The following is a 27,670-nucleotide window of genomic DNA, read 5'->3' as shown; positions in this document are numbered from 1 at the left end:
GTGCAGAAATGAAGACCCAACACAGCCAAAAATAAATAAATAAATAAATTTATATTTTAAAAATACATATATAAATATATATAAATAAATAAATATATATATATATATATATATATATATATATATAAAATGACTGCAAATACATCAACATTCATCCCATGTAGTGGTAGAGTCAATGCCCCTACCTTCAAATCCAGATGACTCTGTGACCACTGTGACTAACAGAATATGGCAGAATAAATGCTGTGTTATTTCTGAGCCCAGAACTTAAACTGGCAGCTTCCACTCCTGTCTCTTGAAAGACTCTGGAACCCTGAACAGCCACATAAGGAGTCTGGTTACCCTGAAACCATCCTGCTAGAGAGGTCAGCTGTAGGCTCTCCAACTGACAGTCTAGCCATCCTAGGCAAAGTTTGGGCACACATTGTTTACCGTCTAGACTAGCCTATTCACCAGCTGAATACCACCAGTGACCTCAGTCCATGCCACATGGAGCAAAACAATTACAGTCGAGCCCTGTCCAAATGTCTGATTGGGGAAAAGAAACCCTGTGAAATAGGGCTTCCCTGGTGGCATAGTGGTTAAGAATCCACCTACCAATGCAGGGGACACAGGTTCGAGCCCTGGTCCAGGAAGATCCCACATGCTGCAGAACAACTACGCTCGTGCACCACAACTACTGAGCCTGCGCTCTAGAGCCCACGAGCCACAACTACTGAAGCCCACGTGCCTAGAGACCCGTGTTCCACAGCAAGAGAAGCCACCACAATGAGAAGCCCGTGCACCGCAACGAAGAGTAGCCCCCGCTCACTGCAACTAGAGAAAGCCTGCACACAGCAACGAAGACCCAACACAGCCAAAAATAAATAAATAAAATAAATAATTTTTTTAAAAACCTCTATATAAAACTGTGAAATACATGACAATGGCTGTTGTTTGAAGTAACTAAATGTAAAAGCAGAGCAATGACTTCCCCAGAGATGTCCACACCCTAATGCCCAGAACCTTGAACATGTTACTTTACATGGTAAAAAGGACTTTGCAGACGTGATGAAGATCTAGAGATGGTACGATTATCCTGGTTTATCCAGGTGGATCCAAAGTCATCACAAAGGTCCTCATAAGAGAGAAGCTAAAGGATCAGAGTCAGAGGGACAGAGAGAGACAGAGGGAAATTTGAAGATGTTATGATGCTGGCTTTGAAGATGAAGGAAGAGGCTATGAACGAAGCTGGAAAAAACATGGAGTGGATTCTCCCCTAGAGATTCTGGAAGAAACACCTCCCTGCCAACACCTTGATTTTAGTCCTCTTGAGACCCATGTAGGGCTTCTGACCTCCACGACTGTAAGATAATAGGTTTAGTGGTGATTTGTTACAATAGCAACAGGAAATAAATGCAGTCAGTGTTAGGGTAGTTTGTTACACGATAATAGACAACCAGAACACAACTCTCCCTGCCATCACACCTCCCCGCATACCTATGTTCAAACAAATCTTTACCTTGCTAGTTCCTGTTCATCATTCAGACCCTCAGCTTAAATTTTTACTTGTAGGCATGTACTGAAGAATATATTCTCAGCATGTAGCATGTAATTTATTTCTGAGATTATATAATATCTGAGTCCCTACAAGATGAAAAGTTCCAGAAGGTGAGGTCTATTTGGCTCACCAAAGAATCCCCATTTCTGCATGTGCAATACCTGGCATTCTGTAAATATTCGATGTAGATGAATACGGAACGAATTAGAATATAAAAAGTGTACTGGAGCACAGGAAACTATAAGCAAGACAAAAAGACAACCCTCAGAATGGGAGGAAATATTTGCAAATGAATCAATGGACAAAGGATTAATCTCCAAAATATATAAACAGCTCATGCAGCTCAATATTAAAAAAACAAACAACCCAATCCAAAAATGGGCAGGAGACCTAGATAGACATTTCTCTAAAGAAGACATACAGATGGCCAAGAAGCACATGAAAAGCTGCTCAACATCACTAATTAATAGAGAAATGCAAATCAAAACTACAATGAGGTATCACCTCACACCGGTTAGAATGGGCATCATCAGAAAATCTATAAACAACAAATGCTGGAGAGGGTGTGGAGAAAGGGAAACTTCTTGCACTGCTGGTGGGAATGTAAATTGATACAGCCACTATGGAGAACAGTATGGAGGTTCCTTAAAAAACTAAAAATAGAATTACCATATGACCCAGCAATCCCACTACCAGGCATATACCCTGAGAAAACCATAATTCAAAAAGACACATGCACCCCAATGTTCATTGCAGCACTGTTTACAATAGCCAGGTCATGGAAGCAACCTAAATGCCCATTGACAGATGAATGGATAAAGAAGATGTGGTACATATATACAATGGAATATTACTCAGCCATAAAAAGGAACGAAATTGGGTCATTTGTAGAGATGTGGATGTACCTAGAGGCTGTCATACAGAGTGAAGTAAATCAGAATGAGAAAAACAAATATCGTATATTAATGCATATATGTGGAATCTAGAGAAATGGTACAGAAGAACCAGTTTGCAGGGCAGAAATAGAGACACAGATGCAGAGAACAAACATATGGACACCAACGGGGGAAAGCGGGGGGGTCGGGGGGGGGTGATGAGATGAACTGGGAGATTGGGATTGACATGTATACACGAATATGTTTAAAATAGATAACTAATAAGAACCTGCTGTATAAATAATAAAATAAAATTCAAAACAAACCCTACATTCACACATCATCAAAAAAAATAATGTATCGGAGCCTTAGTTTGTAAATGTAAATAAAGAAGAAAAACTGTTAGAAGTGTGTTCAACTAATGGAAAGAAGTTTTAAGAATAGAAAATTCTTTTAAAACTTATTACAAAATGTCCATGAAAGCAAGTGATGGCTGCCTAGATGGGGGCTGAATGCATATTTGAGCATCAGGGAGGAAAAAAATAGCAAGGTTGACCTTTACCCAAAAATATTAACCAACAGTGAAAAAAATCAAAGAACTGAATTTTTGATCATATCACATTCAGCAAAATTCCAAAACAAGAAAAAACTGACCAAAGAGACATTCACACTCTTACAGAAAAAGAATCAAATTGAATTTTCTATAAATTGCCTCTTTAACGTGGAAAAGTTGGACAATACTGGAAAACACAAAAAAGAAATCTACAGTTGTCCCTCAGTATCTGCAGGAGATTGGTTCCAGGAGTCCCCACATATACCAAAATTTACGGATGCTCAAGTCCCTTACATAAAACGGTATAGTATGTAATCTCTGATTCTCAGTGATAACCCTTGATGGTACCTTGAAATATGTCCCCTCACTCGTTTTCCTTTAAGAATATGATCCTAAGGACAATTGGGATCACATAAGAAATGATGCTTCATAATCTGCATTCTTCATAAATGTTTTCTTACATCATTAAACATTGTTTGCTAACGTTTTTAATAGCTTAACAGGACTTTTACATACAAATGTCTCAATAAAATATTTTACCAACATGTTTATATTATAAAAGTTAAGAAACTAGAACTACAAATAACACTCAGACTTGTAAGGTAATTTCCTAGTGTGAAATTCCTAGATCAAAGCACGTATACATTTTTTAAGGCTCTCGATTCACATGTATCAGTGTTTTCTGATTGTGAGGTATAATAAAAGAAGTTCGAGAAATAAAATATGCTACGTGAAGATTAACAACATAGACTAACACATCAAAAGCTCTGAGAAGTCCAGCAATAAAAAAGAAACCTGCGATGAACTTAGCTTAATAGAAAGATAAATATTTTGAACAATATCAAGATATTTTCTACCCCATACGGCATGAACTACCCCATGAATGTGCTGGTGGTCTCCTTTAGCTTTATGACAACTTCTGTTTTTATGCTTTGAAAGGTTCTTCTACCCCAAGATCATAAAAGAAGTCATCTATATATAATTTGAACATTTAAATCTTTCATCCATCAAGAATTTATTTTGGCATCAGGAACAACTTAGGTTCTCCATGTTCCTTTTTTTAAAATGAGAAGCTGATTTTCCTGTTAGGAATACTGACAAGGCTTATCTCTCTTATCCAACTATAATGCCATCTTTATCATATCCTAAATGGCCATAGATAACTCAATCTACCTTAAGCTCTCTGTTCCATTACACCAAGCTCCACCATACCACACTTCGTAAATATCTGTAAATGCAGAATATATTTTCGTGACACTAAGGAAATGGTACTTTCATTACGCGTTTCCAAAATTTTTCTTGGATATTCTCACATGCACATGTATTAATTCAACGAATGAGTTCCACATATAAGTAATTCAACATCCATACTGTGATACATATGTAATTGAACTGAATTCATCATGCACATATGGTTAGGTACGTATAGATGTTGGATTTTTTCTTCTAGGTTAAGAAAGTAGAATTTGGTCAAGTTTCAAAATTAAAATCATATTGGGGGACTTCCCTGGTGGTCCAGTGGTTCCGAACGCAGAGGACGTCGGTTCGATCCCCGGTGGGGCAACTAGGATCCCACATGCCGCGAGGCAACTAAGCCCACGTGCCACAACTAATAAGCTTGCATGTCACAACTGGAGAGAAGCCCGCACACTGAAACAAAGAGCCCGCACACCGCAACGAAAGAGCCCGCATGCCACAACTAAGACCTGATGCAGCCCAAAAATAAATATATATATTTTTTAAATCGTATTGGGATTTTCATAATAATTATGCTGAATTCATTTAGGGAAGACTTTTCCATACTAAGTCCTCCTGTCCCAGAACAAGGTTGGATATGGAACTTACGTAAAGTGAATGTGATTAAGCTGATGAAGCGAAACCAGCTAATATGCAGAGGGACTCACACTGAATATAATTTTTTTTTTTTTTTTTTTTTGTGGTACGCGGGCCTCTCACTGTTGTGGCCTCTCTCGTTGTGGAGCACAGGCTCCGGACGCGCAGGCTTAGTGGCCATGTCTCACGGGCCCAGCCGCTCCGTGGCATGTGGGATCTTCCCGGACCGGGGCACGAACCCGTGTCCCCTGCATGGTCAGGCGGACTCTCAACCACTGCGCCACCAGGGAAGCCCATGAATATAATTTTTAAATTCAATCCGCATGACCAACACATGAAGTAGATAATATTATTATTCCTGGTTCACAGAGAAGAAAATTAAAGCTACGTAACTTGGGTCACATATATATGGGGAGTTACAAAATCACAAAATTTTTGTTGTACAGGTTTTTTTTCCCCTCTCATTCAGATTAAATGAAGAGTTCAATCTCCAACTTCATTTTCCACATACATCCATTAACCAGAATTTAGCTCTGTAAATCTCTGCGATTGGATGAATTCACTTCCCAATCTCCATCCTGACCAGTTCCAATCCAGCAAGACAAAACATCTGAACTTTATAGTTTCCTAGTTTCTAGGAAATAGAACATAGCTGGCAAAAGATAATCTGAGGTCAAGGTTGGTTCTAGGATAATTCTTTTAAAAAAAGTAAAGAATAATATTGTTTTCTTTTTTAGGAATGGTTTTTCTAACATTTTCTTCATAACAAGTCAGTGAACCCAGAGAATAAGAGCACGTTTGTTAACTGGCCAATTCAGCCATATTTTGTGCCAATAAAATGAAACTTACTTCTCCAATTTCATCAGTTAAAGAACCACAGCCTCTAATTTGGTACTTTGAGATGTCAGTAAATGAAGAATTGAAACAATTCAATGTACTGAGGTTAAAAGAGATTAAAAAGGGATTTAATAAAATTAAGGTGGTGAGGGGAAAGAACATACTTTCCCCGTCCCTTAAAATTGAGGTTGCAGGGAGGAGTGCTGAATAGCCCTAGAATTCTTAGATTTCTAAGTTTATTTCATTTGCTGATCTAAAATGTTAAAAAATTTTCTGTGAGAAACTGGTTGTTTATAGAGCTAGCATTCAGACAACTTAACCTTTTGGTTTAAAGCAGTAAAGCATATGAAAACATAGAAACTAGACATATTTTCTGTTCTATCTTCCTTTCAACATGCCCATTCTGCTCTAAAAAGTTGTTTGTCGCTTTAACACAAAAGGCAGCTGAAAACACATTGATAGCAAATATTCCCAGGATGTGCCTCAAGTTTCCCTAAGCAATAGCATTACTCTTTTTTCTAAAAAGTAACTATGCTTCTCACATATTACTTTGGTTCTGCACAGCTTTTGTCGGTACGGTCTTTATGACTATAGTTGGAAAGTTAATCAAGAGGTCTACTCCTCCTTAAAATCTTGACTGACAACCCAGTCATTCATTCAATAAACATGTATTAAATGTTTATTACATGTCAAATACTGTGGTAGCCGCAGGGTATATACAAAGCTGGATAAAACACAGTTCTTTCCTCAAAGAAGTTCAAGCCAGTGCAGGAAGGACACCGTGGAGGTATGAATTGAAGCAATACAAAATTCTTATGCAGTTGCCATCTCGATTGAGCTGTAGTTTATTACTTGTCACTGCTACAGTGCATGCATATCTGAGCATATCTGGAGATCTGATGGGGCAGCCCAACAAAGGTGGTAGGCTTGGTTGCTGAGTAGTAGAAAAATCTTAGTAGCAAATGAAATTTCATACTATAAGAACATATGTATAGAGCAATGATTTATAATATAAAATACTATAAATTGGTAAAATCAGTGTGACTTTAAGAAATACTTTTACCCCTGCTCTAACTTTCCTCAAAGTAAGTCCACAGCAGCAGGAACCCTTTGCTTGATTCCCAGATTTCTGTCTTGAATATATTTCTCCAATAAAAGGCCCCAGACTCTTTGGGGCATGACTTATTCTGTGTCTTGGGCAGAAGAAAAGAAAATAGGATGGACATTCCTTTGTGACCAGAAAGCAAGGATGGTTTTATAGCCTGAAGGACAGGGCTGGAAGGGCAAAGGAGATGCTTAAAGGTTTTTCACAGAAGTTGTGAAAAGCCAAAGATCAAAAAGAGAATAATAATTATTAATAATCAGAACAAAGGGAGTTTGTAATTAGAGTCAAAAGAGAAAAGGTAATATAAGTTGCATAAGTCACTATAAGTTATATAAAATACTGTTATATACAACAGAAGATAAACATAATAGAATACTTAAATTTGGACTAATGTTAATGGTAGGGGAGTGTTCGCTGATGGATTCTTTAGAAGTTGGCTTTAGCTGTATCTCTGTAAGGCGAGTGACTACAAAGAAGGCAAGAGAACAGTCTCAAAAGTGAGTCCATCACTGATTTCTATAGGAAATTCCCTCCCTCCAAGAATTTTGTGAGTTTGGTAAACACTGACTAGCGATTTTCAGGGACGCAGGACAGCGTCACTTTGGGCAACACTAACCCACAAGTTGTTGGAGTATCTCCCCAGTTCCACTATTTCTTCTTCTTCCCATCATCTCCCTCTTCCCTCCCCTGGATTCCCCCTGTGTCTCCTTCCTCTGAAGCTCAGAATCTCTACTGTGCAGAGGAATCTAGCTTTCTAAAGCCCACATCGGGAAACTCACTCAAACACATGCAGTTATTTGGAAGAACAAATGTCCTCACCCCACCCTGGAAGGCAGTAGCGGTTATAAACAGCTGAAAACTCCCCTGTTATATTTATAATTATTGACTGTATTACCATCTGCTTCCCGCAGACTGCATCCTTATAACAATTCTTCAATCGCCTCTTAATGATCACAAAGAATTTCTAAATTACTTGTATATTATTCCCTCCATAATGTGGGTTTTCTATATTTTTTTGGAATACATAGAATGTAAAGGAATGTCCTTTACAACTCAAGTGCTTTTCTCTCATTTATTAATCAGCCTAACAGCCTTGGGAAGTCAGGGACTTCCTCAGGAAGTTAGTTTATCCTCAGGAAGTTATTTCCTGGTCAAAGAGGAAGTAAACAGACATGTTAACCCGAGTTTTAAGGTCAGATTCTGTCCATGACTGTAAAGGGCAAATATTTCCAACATCAGGATATTTGTCCTAAAAGGTTGGTTCCCAACTTCCTCCATATTCTTTCTTTGCCTGAGATGAGCTCAGAAGTTGGTTACTGAGTGTAAAACCTTCCAAATAACCCAAACAAAGATGGTGGGTGTACAGTGTCACAGAATGATAGCCTGTTTGTCACTGACAACCCCAATTATATGGGATCCACGGAAAACCTAATACAAAGAGTGTGCAGCCACTCCACAACTAACCGTTTTAGTGAAAGAGTGGTGTTCAACGCACTTTTTGACCTTATTCAATGTTGCCAGAATTCAATGTTGCCTCCCTTTCCCCCATGTAAGCCCAAATGGATTTTTCGTCACAATCTAACATGCCATGCTGTATCACCCTCTCCATCCTCCACCTTCTACCCACACAGCAAACGCCAAGTCCCGGGCTCCCAGGATGCCTTTCCCAATTCCTCCAGCTATAGCACTTCTTCAGATCACTTGCTGGGACACAATCCCATACCACCCCAAACTACTGTTTAACTGTTTCATAGGTGTTTATTTCCCCCAGTAATTGTGAAAGTTCTGGAAGCAGTGGATCTTGTCATAAAATCAAATTCCTCAGGGAACCAAAATAGCTACTAGCAATATTGTGAAGGATGATGGTTTATGGCGTTAGAGAATGACGGAGACTCAAGAGCTGCAGGTTGGATGCCCCACTTAAATTCATTAAACCCAGAGTTAGTTTTGAAACTCCTTCAGGTAGAAGAAGGGTAGGGATCATTCTCTGTGCTACCAGTTGGTGACTAACATACATTTTGTAGCCCCCAATCAGTGCCTAAACAAATGTATTTGAACCTAGATTACATCCTTTTACAAATTTCCATCTAGTGAAATTACTGATATCTTAAGAATGATCCAAGCTTTTATTACAAACACACTTAGCTGTACTTAGATGAATCAGAATGTCTATATTTGAAATATATTGATTATTTGAGTGCTTTTTTACAAGTTACAAGATGTAGGTGAAGGAAATAAACACAGAATTTTGCACATGAGATTAGAATACTGAAGATCTGAGAAACTCTGGCTGTCTCAAGTATTACTTTAAAATGTCCTTAAACACACACACACACCACATATACACACTCACAGAGAAACGTAATTTCCTTCTGAGACTCTTAAATGACATTTTTGCCATTCTGGATAATTCATTTGGGAAGATAACTCCCTCAAGAAATTAAACTTATTTCTTGAGTCTGAGATGGTATTTATCATTTCAATGTACATTTCTAGGCTCACATAACCACTTTCTGGATATTGAGTTGATGAGGTTGCCTCTGCTTAAACTAACCCTCAGAGGCAAATGTGACTTCCTTATTAAATTGGGCACATTGAATCTATAAAATGTTCAAATCGCCAGATGTAATGGGCGCAGCTTTTCAAAAGTCACCTAAGTTACAATTAAGCAGTCGCTTCAACCACAAAGGAAATCTGATCAGGAGGCAGTAAGGTGCTAATTTAATTACCAAAACACATTAAGCTTCAAAGCTAAAGCCTTGCAAAGCATTCCTAAATGATCCTGAAATTTTAGAGATAGTTAAGTTTAAAATTTAATTTTTAAAGGCAAAACAAAGCTCTATAATAATCGGTCATCACCTTCCTCATATACTGAATAAAAGTTCCTAAACACCAGTTTTTGATTTTGGAATCTCTTCCTCCCCATAAGGTCCTCCACCCTACCTTCCAATTTGGATAAATGTCATTTTATAACTATTTTATTTATTTATTTATCTGTGCCGCACAGCATGTAGATCTTAGTTCCATGTCCAAGGGGCGAACACGCGCCCCCTGCAGTGAAAGCGCAGAGTCAACCATTGGACCGCCAGGAAAGTCGTCCCTCTATAACTATTTCAAAAGCGATTTCTTCAGCATCATTTTCTTTCTCCAGTTCTTTATATTCCTCTTCCTATGTTATCTATTTGCTCTTGTGTCACAGATAGAATTTCATTCAACTGTAATAGGCTGCTTCAAGGTACATTTCCCGTCTTCCAAGGCACATGGTCTGAGATTGGCATCTACCACTTGTGTGCATTTCCAATTTAAGAATAATTCCATCGCTCAGTTTGAAAGGGAAAACAAGCAATACAACTATTCAGTACTTTTATATTACATACACTATAGACCCCATATCATGATTAACTGACATATCAGCTTCAAACCCTAACTCTGTCTGGTGCAGTCTGTTAAGGGCACAGTTCTGGTCACCAGAAAACTAAGCCTTCAACAGTGCCGTATAAAAGCAACTTGGAATCTTGACTTCTGCTTTCTATAACTAAGGATTTGAAGTCATTTTCTAGACTATACATGGACACAAAAGTGTTTCCATGCAGAATGTCGGCCATCTAGACATGATTATGAGTTTGCTTTTGAAAAGGTACTTCTCATAAGTACTTTCAAAATATACTCTGATATAAACTTATAACAATGACTAGTGTGAAATTCTCATTACTTTTTGCATGACAATTACAAAACAAGCATTAAGAATAAATCTTAGCACTCAGCACTCAAAGCCTGTCTTTGCTACCCAGCAGTTTTACATGACTTTGGGCCACCCTGATTCTTCCCAGTCTCCCTGTTTTCATCTGCCAAATGGAAACATTTATGCCGACGTCACAAGAGAAGTATGACGATGAAACAAAGATGAATGCAATAATACTCATGAAAGTACTAGCAAGAGCCTGAAATAAGTGTCCGAGAAATGTCTGTTGAATTTGTTGGATAGTCAAAAAGGCTTTTTGGGAAACAGAATCTACCTTGAGTTAAAAGCATCATCTTTCTCTTCCTGAGTGATTCATGTGAATTTTGTCTGAGGAGTACATTCAAGAAGTAAAAAGATAACATAAGACAAAGAGAATAAAAGCAAAGCCAAATGCCTGGACATTTTCAAAATAACTCTATTTGGAATTGGTCACATTTGGGCACCGAAAACGTGAGAACCCAGGACTGTATAAATAAACTGGTGATTGTAGGTTCACGGAAAGAACATCACCGCAAATTCTTCCTAAATAACTCATTTCAGATGAAACATTTTAAAATGAACTTCTTTCAGGGAGTTAATTAAATGGGCAATTTCACAAAGCAACGTTATGCAAATCTACTAAAAGGCTATTTTATAATCCTGAGCTGACAACGGTAGTGTCTCCATCTCTGGAAGCGAATCTACTCAAGTAGGTTGAGATCCTTTTGCCATTTGAAGCAGCTCCCCTCCTCCCACCGGAAGGACTGATCTATTGGGGCTCAACAATCTTTCTCAAACTCTTCCAAACAGCCTGCTTCAGCTTTGCAACCAGCTCAAAATAGGCAGCAAGAGATCAGGTGCACAAATGAGAGATAAATAGCTTCACGCTCCAAAGGCAAAAGCTTTTTTGAAAGGTTATGCTTTTTTCTTGGGCTTCCCTGGTGGCGCAGTGGTTGAGAGTCCGCGTGCCGATGCAGGGGACACGGGTTCGTGCCCCGGTCCGGGAAGATCCCACATGCTGCGGAGCGGCTGGGCCCGTGAGCCATGGCCGCAGGGCCTGCATGTCCGGAGCTTTTTTCTAATTGGACCATCTTTCACCAAAACATTACTGTGTCAGACTCCTGCTTGCCAATGTACTAGGTGTGTAATCTTGAGCAAACCTCTTCAGTTCTCTGTGCCACAGGAATTTCTTTGTAGAATGACTGCAGTAGATCAGAAGATTGCCAAGAATTTTTGTAGCTCTAAAAACTCTCGGATTCCACGGCTGTCCGGCTTGATAACCAACATGTATAAACAGCCATCACACCTATAAATTGTGTTGTCCATGAGTTCAGTATCTAAACTTGAATGTGATTAAAGAGCAGCTGAGTGAAGCTGACTCTTCATCAGCCAACTGCATTTGGCCTTTGAACTAACCACTTCATTTTCCCCCAGCTCAAGAGAAGGCTGAGTTGTTGAGATGCCACCCTTAAAGCCACACCCTCATGCCTCACCTCGCCCATTCCACGAAAGAAGCCCAAGCTCAGCTTCTTATTTCTAGGAAGCTTCGTCATGATCTAACCTAATCCAGCTGATTCTGCTCACAGCTGGACATGACTTTCAAAGAGCTGAAGGTCAAAGGCCATTCTTGCCAGTACAAGAGAAAACACCCTGTGGGTGAGAAAGACAGAAAAAAATGGAAGAGAAAGAATAGTAATACAACTGGAAAGAATGAAGCTATGGTGTATGATGTTGGAATGCAGATTTTGTTGGGAGAAAATGGAAAGTTCTCCAGCTTTCTACACTTGAACCCAAACCCCCTACAGTATCAGGAAACCAGGAACTTCAACTGTCACAAGAAATATAATGGATCTTAAAGAAAGCCTATATCGTATCAGAAAGAAAGCACTGCAGGCTGCCAATTCCTTGAAAGGGGTGTGGCTTTAGAGTCACAAATTAAGACTCATGAAAGTTTTGCATGAGATTTTGGAACAGAACACTACCATCAGGTATAAAATGCCATTCTCTTTTGGATTAAAATCAAATTGTATCATCATCTGGGCCCACCATCCTAGGGGAATAGCCTTATGACCCAAAGTGGATCATGGGTGGATCCGCTGCAATTTGGATCACTGCAATTTGAGATAGACAGCAAAGACATAAGCCCTTAGCAAAGAATCCGACTTGGAGTGATGCTAACATGTTTAAAACCTGAGCTGAGGTTAACAACTATCCAAGAAAAGCTAAAAACTTAATTAATTAATTAAAAGGTTGGGAAATCTGTGGGTCTATAATCTCTCCCGCCTTCCAGAGCTTCATGTGCGAATATGTACATACAATAGGTCAACTCTGACAGGGTACCACACGCTGGGCTATGAACCCTCCTGGTCCAGGGATTTGTAATCATGGCTTTCAGGCCAGTTCTGGCCCCAAGGCCAGAGCATCTCAGGAGAAGCTTCCAGCCTCCAGCCCTGCACTTTGTACTGGCCAAGACTCAGCCTCTCACCTCTCCGAGTTGGGAGGCAGCATATTAAAAGATTGGTTTGTGATGGTTTAGATATAAGTCTGAAGGTCAGGCCGCGGCCCCCCAAAACCCTTTTTCACGTGTAAAATTCAATGAGTTTTAGTAAATTTACTGAGCTGTGTAACTATCACCACAATCCAATTTTAGAACATTGTCATCTCCCCCATAAGACAGCTCATCACCGTTCCTGCTGCCAGCCCCAGGCCAGTGCATGTTGTATGTCCTTCCCTTCCCTCCACTCCCAGGTCCTCAGTTTATTTCCCAGCATACGTTGCATAGAGTGGTTACCCACATGTTTCCCAGTTATAGATGGTGCCTGGGCCATCAGCTACCCTGTGGAGGTTGGACACAAATGCACACATGTGCACACACACAGACACACACACACACCACCCAGGGAGCTGATACAACACCTCCTCATCCAGCCCATCAGGTAGAAGTCCAACACTGCTCCAAATGCTTCCATCCCAGCTGTTACAGGCATGGTCACAGTTTTCAAAAGCTGCAGGAAAACTGAATACTACCCTCCACAAAAGATACCATGTTTAGAACTCAGTATCACGCAGACCCTTAAACTGAGGATCCTCCCTGTGCTTCTTGAAGGCAATACCCAGGAATTCAGAGGCAAAAAATCATAAGAAGATCAAAGAACTGAAGAAAATAACCATAATCATACAGCTTCCAGAAAGTCAGGCACACAACTTACCCAATACGCTTTTTAACAGCAAAGGTTAAATACAGTCCTAGAAAACAGTGGAAAGAGAATCAAAGAAGCATTTTTAAATGTGCTCTGTTCAGCGTGTGTAAGAAATCTGTGTCCACCTTCTGTTTTCTTTTCTTTTATCAGTGTGTTGCATACAGTGGTTACCTAGGTGTTTTCCGGTAGGAGGAACCGTTAATGCCATCAGGTAAATCCACCTTGTGGAGGTCAGAATATGTGATGTCCTGACTGCTCGTCCTGAGAGGTGGACCTGGGCTCTGTCACCTGTGCACTGAGAAACTGAGCACTGTCTATTATGCTTCTATCTGGAAAAAACTAGACCCATGGATGAGACCATTCTGTGGCAAACAACCCTGAAACACATTTTAATGTAACTAATACCCACATCAAATTCATTTTTTAATATTTTAAAATTTTCACTGATTGAAAAACAGTGGCAAAATGGATTCATGCAAATAAATAGCCAAACAACACATTCTTTAAAATTTTTTTTAGATAAGCAAAAAATGGATAGCATCTTTCATAACGACGAGGTTCTTCCACTTACGAGTTCGGAAAAAACTCCGTATCAATTTAGCCCAGTTGCTAAAAATTCTGTTTCATATGAACATCACACATTTTCCCATTTTTCTCTCCTGAAAATGCACTGTGACCAAAATGTATGAAACATTGACAGGGCCTACACCAAAAGGATCTTCCTAAGAAAATGGCAAAACAAAAATGAAAAATTTTTTCATAGTTATAGTTTTTTTTTGAAGCATAAAAGCAGACTTTTTTTTTTTTTTTTTTTTTTTTTTTTGCGGTACGTGGGCCTCTCACTGTTGTGGCCTCTCCCGTCGCGGAGCACAGGCTCCAGACACGCAGGCTCAGCAGCCGTGGCTCAGGGGCCCAGCCGCTCCGTGGCACGTGGGATCTTCCCAGACCGGGGCACGAACCCGTGTCCCCTGTATCGGCAGGCAGACTCTCAGCCACTGCGCCACCAGGGAAGCCCCAGACATTTTTAAAATGCATGAAATCCCATGGCCCCTTCCCCCAACCTTTGCAACAGAGCTCATATATTTTTGTATTTTCTATTTTTGAAAAGGAGAAAAAATATTAAGAGAACTTAAATCCGGATAGGGAAACCCGGAAGAATTATTTCACACACTTTTAACTTTCTATTTTCACAGCCACTCAAATTAGACAAATTACTGTGACAAGTGTGACTGTAAAATAATGATGGAAAGAAGTGATAAGCTTACAAAACATAGACTTCTGATTAGAGCAGATCATAAATCAATTAAATTGAAGTGATTTCCACTCTGGCTTTTAAGAATCAAAGCAAAGGTCTAAAAATCAATTTACCCGATTTGCACGTTACCTTAACTGAATTTCAAGAATGATCTAATCCCCATATTTGAATGAACAGGCACAAAATTAAAGCTGGATTGCTACCTGATTCTTCACTCCATTAAGGAGAACACCCCAATCTGTTTGCCACAGAATGCTGGTAAAAACAACGCTAAGGCCCAAAACACAAGGGAATGCAATCCAGTTGTAAAAGCTATTTATCCGTCAGTCTGGGGATAATTAACCCAGAGGAGATAATTCTTATTTGAAACACACCACGTCAAAGAATACCCAAAGAGAAGATACACATGACAGAAGTAAAGCATCATCATTGATGCATACCCTGTAGTGCAGATCAAGAGCAATCAAACAACCGACATGACCAACACCGGGCTCTGAGTGCGTTTCCCGATATTACAAGCAGCAGAAACTAAGCCTCTGAAACAAAGACTGGAAATGGTGTTTCCACAACACCCTGCACACTAGGAAAGTAGGCTCTATACAGTGCCATGAGAAAATCGGCTGACACCTCAGTGAAGTCTTTCATGATAAACGGCATTCGTGTCTTCCATGGACCTTCATTCAACAATGCGTTTAGAAAGAACTCTTCTTCAGAAAAGAAGTCATTTAAATGTGTTTCACCTTAAAATAAAAGGAGCCGATTCCATAATTGGGTCAACTTTCCACTAAATAACTACAATAGAAACAATGATTTCCACACTCAAACGAGTAAGTAATAACTGAAAAGCTTCTCAACTATTGGGAAGCAATTAAATTCCAACTTGTGCTACTACATATAGTCAAATTCTTTATCAAGAATATCAGTGCAACCAATCTGTGTTCTGACAAGCAGGACTTTTCACTTACTCTTTAAAGAATCAAACAAACCTCTTTTCCTACTCCCCAGGTAGTGGGAATAGTTCAAGTTCCACAAATCCCATGACTATGACCTTCCCGTTATCAAAATCCTGAATTCCAGGTGTGCCTATTTTGAAAGTTCTTGCAGGAACTTTCAACTGCAGTATAAAGATTTTACAATCATAATGTTTTTCATACTGAAAAACAAGATATGTCATGCATAAACACTTCCCAAAAGTCAGCCTGTTATATTTTCACAAAATAACAGCATTTACCTTAAACCACATCAAAACAACTTTAGTAGATGGTGACAGCAATGCAACAAAAAAGAAACCTGGGAAAACCTTGGCCTTCTCATATTTAAGAATCTCATATGCTTCCACTCAGTAGAACAGAACTGAAACTCACACCTTTTACGTGTCTTCCAAACACAGCCAGCACTGTGACCAGAGGGCAAGAGATAATGAAGAGCAGATGCCTACCTTCACTGGTAGCCACATTCTTCTGGGCTTGGGTCGGCGTGTGATCTGTACTTGAACTCACGTCGGATGAGATGCTTGAGCTGCCTTTGCCTAGAGAAAACAGGAACGAGCAGCTTTTGAGTTTTGTAATTTCAGCACTGGACCGTGCCTTCCACTCCATCCCTTACCAAGCCATATCACTTGTTTCCAAGAAAGAAGCCATAATACCAAGAAAGGAGTTCATTAGGTTCCTTGCCTTAGGCATTAAATATCTTTTGGGAAATATCTGACCCATGTCATAGTAGAACTAAAGCCCTATTATAATATGGCTTGACTATAAATTCAGACAAGATTATAAAACATAGTCAAATATGATAACGTAATCTTGTTTTGGCATACATGTGGATAAGAGAGTCCATGTGGGAAACACATCTACAGTATTAAGTTTTTCTTTGCAACTATCGTTTCCTAATAAAGGCTAAAGACAAATCTAAGAATGAGGCATTAGCCAAGGAGCAAGAGCCTGCTGGCTCCAAACAGCTGCATCACCTTAAAAAACAAATTCCCTGCTTTAATGGGTTCTTCATTAAAACAAAACAAAACAAAAAAAAAAACCCACTTTGTTTTTCTAATGCAGGACTTCTCAAATGGGGGTGCCTCTCCCTCAAGTGGACATCTGGTAATGACTGGTGGTATTTTTAATTGTCACAACTGGGGAAGGTGTGCTACTGGGTTCCAGTGGGTAGAGGCCAGGGATGCTGCTCCACATCTTACAACGTATACAACGGCACCTCATAAGAAAGAATTATGCAGCCCAGAACATCAATTTGCTGAAGTTTAGAAACCCTGGTCTAAATAACCTCACCTCAGCTCACAACTGAGTTTCTACTCTTCTAAATTTTAATTTGAACATATACATTAATATTGCAGACATTCTGCAAATGCACATGAAAGTCTACAAATATGAACCACACTCACTGCCTCAGGAGGGAAGTGCCAATGACCATGGTGGACAGCATTCTAAGATGATCCCCATGGTACCTGCTACAGGCTGAATGTTTATGTTCCCTAAAACTCATATCTTAAAACCTAATCTCCAATGCCATGGTATTAGGAGGTGATTAGCCTTTGGAGGTGATTAGGTCATAAGGGTGGAGCCCTCATCAATGGGATTAGTGCCCTTATTGAAGAGACCCCAGAGAGCTCCCTTGCCCCTTCTACCATGAGGACACAGGGAAAATATGGCCATCTACGAACCAGGAAGCAGGTCCTCACCAGACACCTTGATCTCAAACTTTTCAGCCTCCAAAACTGTGAGAATGAAATATCTGTTGTTATAAGCCACCTAGTCTATGGTATTTTGTTGTAGCAACCGGGACAGGCTAAGCCAATGTCCATGCCCTTGGTAACCTGCTCCCCTTGAGTATGGATAGAACTTGCAATTTGCCACTAAGCAACAGGACATGGCAATGGTGAGAGGATTTTGCCAATGTAATTAAGTTTCCTATAGCATTAATTTTAATCAAAAGGGTGATTATCCTGGGTGGGTCTGACCTAAATACATAAGTAAACCCTTTTAAAGAGTCTAGAGGAGAGAGATCCTTCCTACTGGTCTTGAAGAAGCAAACCACCATGAGTTCCACAGCTGCAAGGAAATGAATTCTACCAATCCCACATGAGCAGGGAAGAAGACCCCAACCTCACATGAGGAAGCAGCTCTGGTCAACACCTTGATGGCAGCTTCGCAAGATCCTGAACAAAAGACCCAGCTGACCCAAGCCCAGTATCGCGACCCAAGGAAACAGTGAAATAATAGATATCTTGCGGTAAGCTGCTGCTAAATTCATGGTAATTTGTTATGCAGCAATAGAAAACTAAAACAGTCACCAACCAATTACATCCCAGATGAACTCTTTTCACACCACAAGTTATGATCTAAACTCTTACATTAAGCTGAGAAACATTGTTTTCCAATAGTCTTCCCGGCATAGTGTACACACCCCAGTTAGGTAGAGTGAGTTTAGAGTCTATAAAAAGGACAAAGTAGAAAAGCACAAATGGGTTTCAATTGAAAGAGCTTCAGGATTTTGTTTGCTAATGTTGAGAGTAATGGAACAATCCAAGTTCATGGGTGATATCACCAGAGCAGTGAAGTTCAATGGCTGTTGCTTCTCACCACTGCTCATTATAACTTATGGCTCTGAAACAATTCTGTTATTCCCATCATTTCTGCCTATTTCACATCCTCCTCTCTCAGAGTTAGCAGACAGTGCAGAAACTCTCCATCAGTATGTGTCAGGCCTTTGTGGCGGCACTTATATGAGTCAGGCAGCACCATTTATCTGCCATGGTTCACCCTTGGTGGGGGCTGACATGTTGGACCTGGTACCTAGTTAGAAGTACGTCAACCTGGTCTCTGACCTCAGTCTGCTGCTCCCTTGTTCTCTGACCTTGGACATTCACTTCTCAGTGTCGACATCTGATTGGGGAGATGGTTGGACTAAGGGATTCCCAGCAGCTCAAATAGTCTATGATTCTACCAGTCCATGGTCGTTCCTCAAACCTGAGTCATGCAAATACTACTGTAATGTGGCAAAAAAAAAAAAATTATTGTGCACCACTAACTTATAGAAATTATTTTTATTATATTGTTACTTGTGATGCACAAATGGAAAACTAGAAATGACCTCCATCTGCCTTAGATTTGATTCAACAATAAGACCAAAACAAACTAACGTATTGGACATGAAAACAATAAAACCCATAAAATTCAAATGAACAGCATTAATTTAACCTGGCAGATGATGTTATTTTGCTGAGATTACATTGCCCTTGAAAACGTAAATACAGCACTGGCTCCTGAAGCCAATGGGCTCTTGGTTTGGGCATGTCCACACTACCCCGGCCCTCTGGGGACTCGCCCTGCCCACCACTTCCACCCACTTGAACTTAGGGAGTCCTTCCTGCTACAACAGGGTGCACGTCAGTTGGCCCTCACTTGCTCTGACTGTATCATTCACGTGCTTTCAGTCTGCTCTTCTTTTATCCCTTACTGGCCTATAACCACTGAAGGAGAGCTCCCTCCTTAAAAGCCAGGTGCAAACTTGGGCAATGAAGTCTTGTGGGAGGACTCTGCTACAAAGAGGACCGGTATGCAAGCATCATCTTTAAGATCATCATAAAAATTAAAGCACAAAAGAAAACAACAAATTTCAGGAGAAATTTTCAGACAGATCTGAAAATGTGTGGGCAGATCCCTCAGAAGACCATGATCTGCAGTATAGGAAATGCTGGCCTATGAAGAAAGGGAAGAAGATTGGGGAAACAAATACTATTATTAATGATTTTTCTAATAAACAGCTAACACTGAGCGCATATGCTGTGCTGCATAGTCTAGTAAATACTTTAGATGCTTCATCATATCATTCACTGTGCCCTACAACTGTGTGTCTCAACCTTTGTTTCATGATTGCCCTCCCTCCAAGGAAACTTTTTTTTTTTTTAAACATCTTTATTGGAGCATAATTGCTTTACAATGGTATGTTAGTTTCAGCTTCACAACAAAATGAATCCGTTATATATATACATATGTTCCCATATCTCTTCCCGCTTGCGTCACCCTCCCTCCCACCCTCCCTATCCCACCCCTCCAGGCGGTCACACAGCACCGAGCTGATCTCCCTGTGCTATGCGGCTGCTTCCCACTAGCTATCTACCTTACGTTTGGTAGTGTATACATGTCCATGCCTCTTTATTGCTTTGTCACCGTTTACCCTTCCCCCTCCCCATAGCCTCAAGTCCATTCTCTAGTAAGTCTGTGTCTTTATTCCTGTTTCACCCCTAGGTTTTTCATGACATTTTTTTTTTCTTAAATTCCATATATATGTGTTAGCATACGGTATTTGTCTCTCTCTTTCTGACTTACTTCACTCTGTATGACAGACTCTAGGTCTATCCACCTCATTACAAATAGCTCAATTTCGTCTCTTTTTATGGCTGAGTAATACTCCATTGTATATATGTGCCACATCTTCTTTATCCATTCATCCGATGATGGACACTTAGGTTGTTTCCATCTCTGGGCTATTGTAAATAGAGCTGCAATGAACATTTTGGTACATGACTCTTTTTGAATTATGGTTTTCTCAGGGTATATGCCCAGTAGTGGGATTGTTGGGTCATATGGTAGTTCTATTTGTAGCTTTTTAAGGAACCTCCATACTGTTCTCCACAGTGGCTGTATCAATTTACATTCCCACCAACAGTGTAAGAGGGTTCCCTTTTCTCCACACCCTCTCCAGCATTTATTGTTTCTAGATTTTTTGATGATGGCCATTCTGACTGGTGTGAGATGATATCTCATTGTAGTTTTGATTTGCATTTCTCTAATGATTAGTGATGTTGAGCATTCTTTCATGTGTTTGTTGGCACTCTGTATATCTTCTTTGGAGAAATGTCTATTTAGGTCTTCTGCCCATTTTTGGATTGGGTTGTTTGTTCTTTTGTTATTAAGCTGCATGAGCTGCTTGTAAATTTTGGAGATTAATCCTTTGTCAGTTGCTTCATTTGCAAATATTTTCTCCCATTCTGAGGGTTGTCTTTTGGTCTTCTTTATGGTTTCCTTTGCTGCGCAAAAGCTTTTAAGTTTCATTAGGTCCCATTTGTTTACTTTTGTTTTTATTTCCATTCCTCTAGGAGGTGGGTCAAAAAGGATCTTGCTGTGATTTATGTCATAGAGTGTTCTGCCTATGTTTTCCTCTAAGAGTTTGATAGTGTCTGGCCTTACATTTAGGTCTTTAATCCATTTTGAGCTTATTTTTGTGTATGGTGTTAGGGAGTGTTCTAATCTCATACTTTTACATGTAGCTGTCCAGTTTTCCCAGCACCACTTATTGAATAGGCTGTCCTTTCTCCACTGTACATTCCTGTCTCCTTTGTCAAAGGCAAGGTGACTATTTTTAGACATTTTTCCTTATCACCCTCCAACTGAAATTGTAATACCACAGCTGTACTGCAGATTTCTTATGTACTGTGTATATCTATCTATCTATCTATCTATCTATCTATCTATCTATCTATCTTTATATATATATATATATATATATATATGCTTTTTATATAAAAAGAATAAGATTTTCACTCCCCTCCACCGCAAGAACCAACTTTTGTCCCCTTGGGGGTGATATCACCTCCATTAAGAATGTATGCCTTTTGATAAGTAAAGCATTCTTAAATGTCTGAGTATTTAATGAATTAACTAATTAAGGAAAGCAAGGTAACAGAGAGATCGATACAGTCCATTCTTGTTAAGTTCCATGAAGTCTCTGTAAACACTGAATTAACAACAGGGAATCCTTGCTCTGAGGGGAAACACAGGATTAGGTGTCTGTGAGCCTCTGATCACATTTTTGTCAACCCATCAATATGTAAACTTGTTTTATGCGTGTTTTTAAACACACCCTGGAGTTTGGGATTGACATGTACACACTGCTATATTTAAATTAGATAACCAACAAGGACCTACTGTATAGCACACGGAACTCTGCTCAGTATTCTGTAATAACCTAAATGGGAAAAGAATGTGAAAAAGAATAGATACATGTATATGTATAACTGAATCAATTTGCTGTACACCTGAAACTAACACAACATTGTTAATCAGCTATGCTCCAATATAAGATAAAAACATTTTAAAAAAAGAAAAGAAAATACAGACACCTTACTTAATATATATTGTTCATACATTAACATTGAACCCAAGGCCGACAGCACTGCGACTCAAGCCTAAAGGAAGCTGACCTAACACAGGTAAAGCCTATCACAGCCTTCCTGCACTTAGGAACTCTAGACACCTAGCTCTTCAGCACTACATATTTCAAATGGTGAATTCACCAATAAAAACATAAAAATGTGAAACACGTGGCGCTGCAGAGACTATAAGGACCCTTACTTGCAGCATGAGAGCTGAAACAAGAAGTCAGCCTTGCTCAACCTCAGCTGGGATCCTGCACGCCCGGCCACTCAAATTCTTCACCCTCTGTGCACATCCGAGGATGACCATGAAAGCATCGTGAGTCCCCTTCTGGGGTTACAAATAAATTTCAGCTAGTAGGCAAATCTGCAAATATGGGATCCACAAATAGTGAGGATCAACTACATATAATCTTGTATTAGATCTGGTTTCACAGCTTGTAACCAGCTTTCACGTACACTTAAGTGGGTAGGGTGTAGGATCTAGAGTCAGGAGGCCGGGGTTTATACCTGGATTTGCCACTTACTAGTGTTGAGCAAACGATAAAACCCCTCGATGCTTTAGTGTTTTCAGCTATAAACAGGGTGGAGTGAGATTACATAAAATCATGCAGATATATCACTTAGGAGAGTGCATTCAGAAAATACTCAATAAATCTTAGTGTAGTGGTTTTCATATTTTGGATACTATTAATATGCTCGTCTCTTCTGCCTTGCTTCTGGAAGCATAACCATCTCCCCAGTGAGTTCAAGTGGAAAGGGAAAAGGTGTGTGTGTTGTGGGCAGGAGGAGAGGGGGCACTTACAGAAGAACTGTCACAGGAGGACCTCAGAAGGAAAGAACAAGGGGATACTTGGTTTCTAATAGTCAAAAACACATCTGTCGTGTGACAATGTTTCTGTGAGCTAAGTTATTGTCTTAGGAAGGGACTGCCAACATATCTCACCTCCTTTAGCAAACCAAGGGCCAGACCTGTCAGATTCGATCCTGGAGTTTTATATAAGGGAAGTCCAGACCAGAGGGAGGTGGTGGGAAGATGGGGCAGGAAGTCCAGCCCAGGGAAATAACTGGAAAGGACCAGGCAAAAGGGAAGCACAGGTAAGACATACCCAGATTGCACCCTGTTTCTCTCTCTGGGCTTCCTCTGAGAGAGGGGGCGGTGTGTTAGATAAAGAGCAGCTCTGGGCACAGAGGGGTGCTGTCACCTCGCTCCCTATAATTAGCACACCGGAGATCATCGCCCTTAGACATCCCACCACCAACCAGACGCATGGCCACGTCAGGCTGCAGGGTAATCTGGCTGGACTCAGGGAGCTCCGGAGGTGCGACTTCCTGGAGTCGCCTGGGATCCCTTGTGGCAGCGACAGGACCCCAAGCAGAGGAGCGTCTGCTGGGGACCCGCCTAGGGGAGTCCGCTTAGCGCATGTGATGCTTCCACAGCCAGAACAAGAGCTGATCACCACGGAGGGCTGCAGGGGAAGCACAGCCAGACCTGAGAAAACACTAATACCAGCAAGAACTGAGGTGCGCTGGTCTCAAAATATATCTACAGATCCTGTGACGGCTCCACTACAAAAGGCAGAGCTTCATCTCCCCTGCCCTTAAATGGGACACGGGGCGGGGGTGGGGGAGGGCTCAGCCACCTGTGTTTCCACGTGCCCTCCAGGTGATTCAGACCTGCCATACGGTCTGAGAAGCAGCCAGGAGCTTCTCCTTCTGACCGATGCCTTGACCTCCACAGGAAGCTGTACCAAGAACCCAGGAGGACCAGGCAAAGTGCTCGGCGCGGTGACCGTCACACACACAAGTGATTAACAGACATCAGCCGCCCTGTCCTGCATCCATCACAGCTGCCCACTTCTCATGCAATTGGAGTGATTTGGGTTCGAGTGTTTCGAGCACTATCTCTGGAGTCTCTGGCTCCAAACCTGAGCTCTACCATCTCCAAGCCACATGCGTATCTATGAGCACGTCTCTCAAACTCTGAATCTTGCTTCATCTCCTGTAATGTGGAGATGGAAACCTCTTTCACTTTTTGCAAATGGGTGTCATGGTGCCCAGGCTTTGATGTCCTTCTCCAGAGAAACAGAACTGATAGGAGATGTGTAAATATCTCCTATCAGGGTACATGTAATGACCAGGGAAAATTATGGCATTATTTCTATAAGTATATATATATATAGGGTTATTCATATATGCATATATGTAAGATATATATATAATATCAACACATATAATATATATAGATACAGAGTCAGAGAGGGATTTAAAGGAACTGGCTCACAGGATAGTTGAAACTGACCAGCTGGAAATCTGTAGGGTAGGCAGGCCAGCAGGATGGAAACTCAGGAAGGAGCTAATGCTGCAGCCTCGAGGCAGAACTCCTTCTTTTCCAGTAAATCTCACATTTTGCTTTTAAGACCTTCAAGTGATTGGATTGAAGGCCCACGGTCCAGTCGACAGTAACCATCAACAGTAGTCTCCTTAATGTCAACTATTGCAGGTGTTCACCACATTCACAAAACACCTTCAGAGCAACACCTAGATTAGCGTCTGAGTCCACAGCTGGGTACTACAGCCTGGCCAAGCTGACACGCACAACTGTCCATCACGACGTCAGACCCACGGGAGTTCAAAATCCATGTTTACCACTTCCATGCACCATGCCCGGGAGAAGATCTCTCAGACTCTCTAAGCTTCACTGCCTTCATCCATAAAACATGGATAAAAACAAACAAACAAAAAAACCAACTACCTATTTTCTCTACTAAGAATAGGGGAACTGTACTGCCACCTTTCAGCGTGGGAGAGGTTGCTATGAGCTGGGGGCTGTAAAGCATTCAATCACATCCGCTCCCGGCCAGAGTCCACCATGAGTGTGTACTATTGACACATTTGTCACAGTTCAATTTGTATCAGGAAACAAGAAATGAAATTTAAAACACTAATTATTATTTTACTATTATATAATAGTAAGTAAATATTACATACGCATATAAATTCTACATGCCTTATAGATCCAGTAAAAAATCCCTCAAGCATAAACAGAGTTGGCAATTCTGCTTTCTATCCAACTGCTACATGAAAGTTTGTTTATTTGACCAATGGCCAAAACCCTCATTAGGAGTTGTTAGCATATCCAAACCGTGCCTGCTGGATTTGGTACAGTAAAATTTGGCTTTGTATTGAATTTCCTCCCAAGTGGAGGCTAGAGGCCCAAATGAGGGCAATTGAACAAACAATTAGGTATCAAATATACAAATACCAAAGCAAGCAAAGACTAATAATGCACTGAAGTTGGTAAGCATTGTCCGTGAACAGGTGAACATACACACGTGTAAACGTGAACCACTGTATGGACAAATTAGTTGGTGGGTCAATCATTTCGGTCACTTGGGGCACACTGTTAACCCGGGAATGTTGGCAGAAGAATGTGATTCCAATCATTGATTCCTTCAGGCTTTCTGTTAGAGGGTGACAGGTTTTCCCAATGTCTGAAGAGGAGCATGTTCATTACATGGGGATCCTATTAGAATAGGATTTTAAGTCTCTTCTAATATAAAAATCCTCATATATAAAATTGCAACACTAAGTTTCTTCTCTCTTCTCTTTCCCAGTGCCCAGGCTGACTGTGCAAATGCAAATGTTTAAAACAAGACAGTCAGACATTCCGTTGTTATTTATTGATAACATGAGGAAGGTAAAGGGGAAAACAGAAAAGATCAAGACGTAACAAAAAACTGAATCAGTGGGGTCCTATGATTTCTAACATTCTTAAAGAGTCCAAGAAATCCATTGCAAAATTGATGCCCTTTATCAACTCCAGACTATATGCACTGAACTCATTCCTGCAGATTTCAGCCACAGACCTCCGAGAGGAAATCTACAAAGGAGCACGTGGACCCACGTGGTGAGGGCCTTAGCCCCTTATTTCCTGTTTCTCTCCCGCACCTTGTTTCCAAGTGGCTGCCGTGCACCATAAGAGTCTGCTTTAATATTAGATGTCCACACCAAAGGAAAGAGAGTTTCTCTTTTTTTTTTTTTTTTTCTGTATCTCAGAATTAGATCACGGGAGCAGTGGGTCATGTTTGTGTGTTGAATTCACTGTTATTTTCCTGATTGTTATCTTGAGATAGTTTCTTATCTTCTTTGATCCACAGTTCAAATGTCTGTATATACAGAATAATAATATTAGTTACCTCAAAAAATGATCTGGATTAATCCCTGGCCCAGGTGCATATTAGTTTTTGGAAAGAAACTCAACACATACTGTGAACACGTATTAGCTCTTGCAGGCCAGCGGGGATTTAATAGATGAGTTCTCCAGAGTTGGAGACGCTGAACTAGAGTGAAACGAGGAGGAATCAAGTCCTGAGCCCCTGCCTCACTTTATTGTGAGTGAAGAATAGTAGATGATGTCCTTTGCTTTGCTTCTCCATTTTTTGTCCTTTCCTGGTGAAGATTGGAAATACAGTCTCAGGAGGACAAGAAGAAGAAAGGAAAGGAAAGGAAATAGAGAACTCTCAGTCATGTTTTGATTTTTTTTTTTTTCCCTTTCAAGCCATTTAATGTCTTAACTGGAACTTTCTTTACTCCAGTTTCCAAAGCACCTAACAAGTGACCTCAAGGCCACTGAGCAGGCCACACATGCTGTAACTGGGGGGCAGTCCAGGCAGAAACAGGAAACAAGACCCGTTAGCTGAGCACCTCCTTCACCCTGCCCATGTGCTGGGCCCTTCCCCTACAAGGCCACAGTTCTCACAGGTTTATGTCCAGCCTGAGAAAAGCCAAGGATGGTTTTCGACATTTAGTTCATTGCTGAGAGATGCAAGATCTGGTTCAGGGTGCTGGCGTTTTTTTCATTATTTTAAAAACATATATAACATAAAATTTGCCATCTTAACTATTTTTTACGTGTACAATTCAGTGGCATCCATTACATTCAGAGTGTTGTACACCCACCACTACTGTTTACAAACTTTTCCATGACCTGACCCAGAAATTCTGTACAATTACCCAGTAACTCCCCATTCCTCTGTCCTCCAGCCCTTGGTAACCTCTAACCTGCTTTCCATCTCTACAAATAAGCTTATTCTAGATATTTCATATAAACGGAATCATACAATCTTCATCCTTTTGTGTCTGGCTTTTTGTACGTATCACGTTTTCAAAGGTTCATCCAGATTGTAGCCTGTATCAGTACTTCATTCCTTTTTATGGGTGAATAGTATTCCATTGTGTGTATGTACCACTTTGGGGGGCATACTGATGGCCATTTGGGGTGTTTCCGCCTTGTAGCTACTGTGAATGATGCTGCCATGACAGAGTGCTGGATTCAATACTTGTGGTTTTTAACTTTGAAACTTCTAGAGCTGCTTGTTTCCAGCTGAAATCAGATCCTGAGGGCTGCGGCTGGAGCAGGCGAACAAAGTACACAGAGTTCTTCCAGGAGAGGAACAGGGACAACCCCACGGCTGAGTCAGCAGCTCCTCTGGAGCCATTTACTTACAATCCTGCAGCAGCTTCCAGGATGGGCTGCCAACCAGCCCACATCACAGACGCTAATGGAGCAGCACAGGGCTC

At 40.6% G+C, this 27,670-nt stretch overlaps 1 protein-coding gene across 5 annotated transcripts in view; it reads right to left on the bottom strand.

Moving 5' to 3' along the window:
* FBXL7 (F-box and leucine rich repeat protein 7) overlaps positions 1 to 27,670 on the bottom strand; it is a 419,768-nt gene that overhangs the window by 286,946 nt on the left and 105,152 nt on the right. For all 5 annotated transcript variants that reach the window (XM_067730409.1, XM_067730410.1, XM_067730408.1 and 2 more), the window contains one exon: positions 16,358 to 16,447. In XM_067730409.1, the coding sequence (XP_067586510.1) occupies positions 16,358 to 16,447 (90 nt within the window). Of the gene's footprint in view, positions 1 to 16,357; positions 16,448 to 27,670 lie in introns of those variants that run through there.

The sequence above is a fragment of the Pseudorca crassidens genome, chromosome 3 (genome assembly GCF_039906515.1).
Source record: "Pseudorca crassidens isolate mPseCra1 chromosome 3, mPseCra1.hap1, whole genome shotgun sequence".
Taxonomy (NCBI): Eukaryota; Metazoa; Chordata; class Mammalia; order Artiodactyla; family Delphinidae; genus Pseudorca; species Pseudorca crassidens.
The sequence above is the reverse complement of the archived record's forward strand: the minus strand, read 5'-3'. Positions and strand labels throughout refer to the sequence as shown.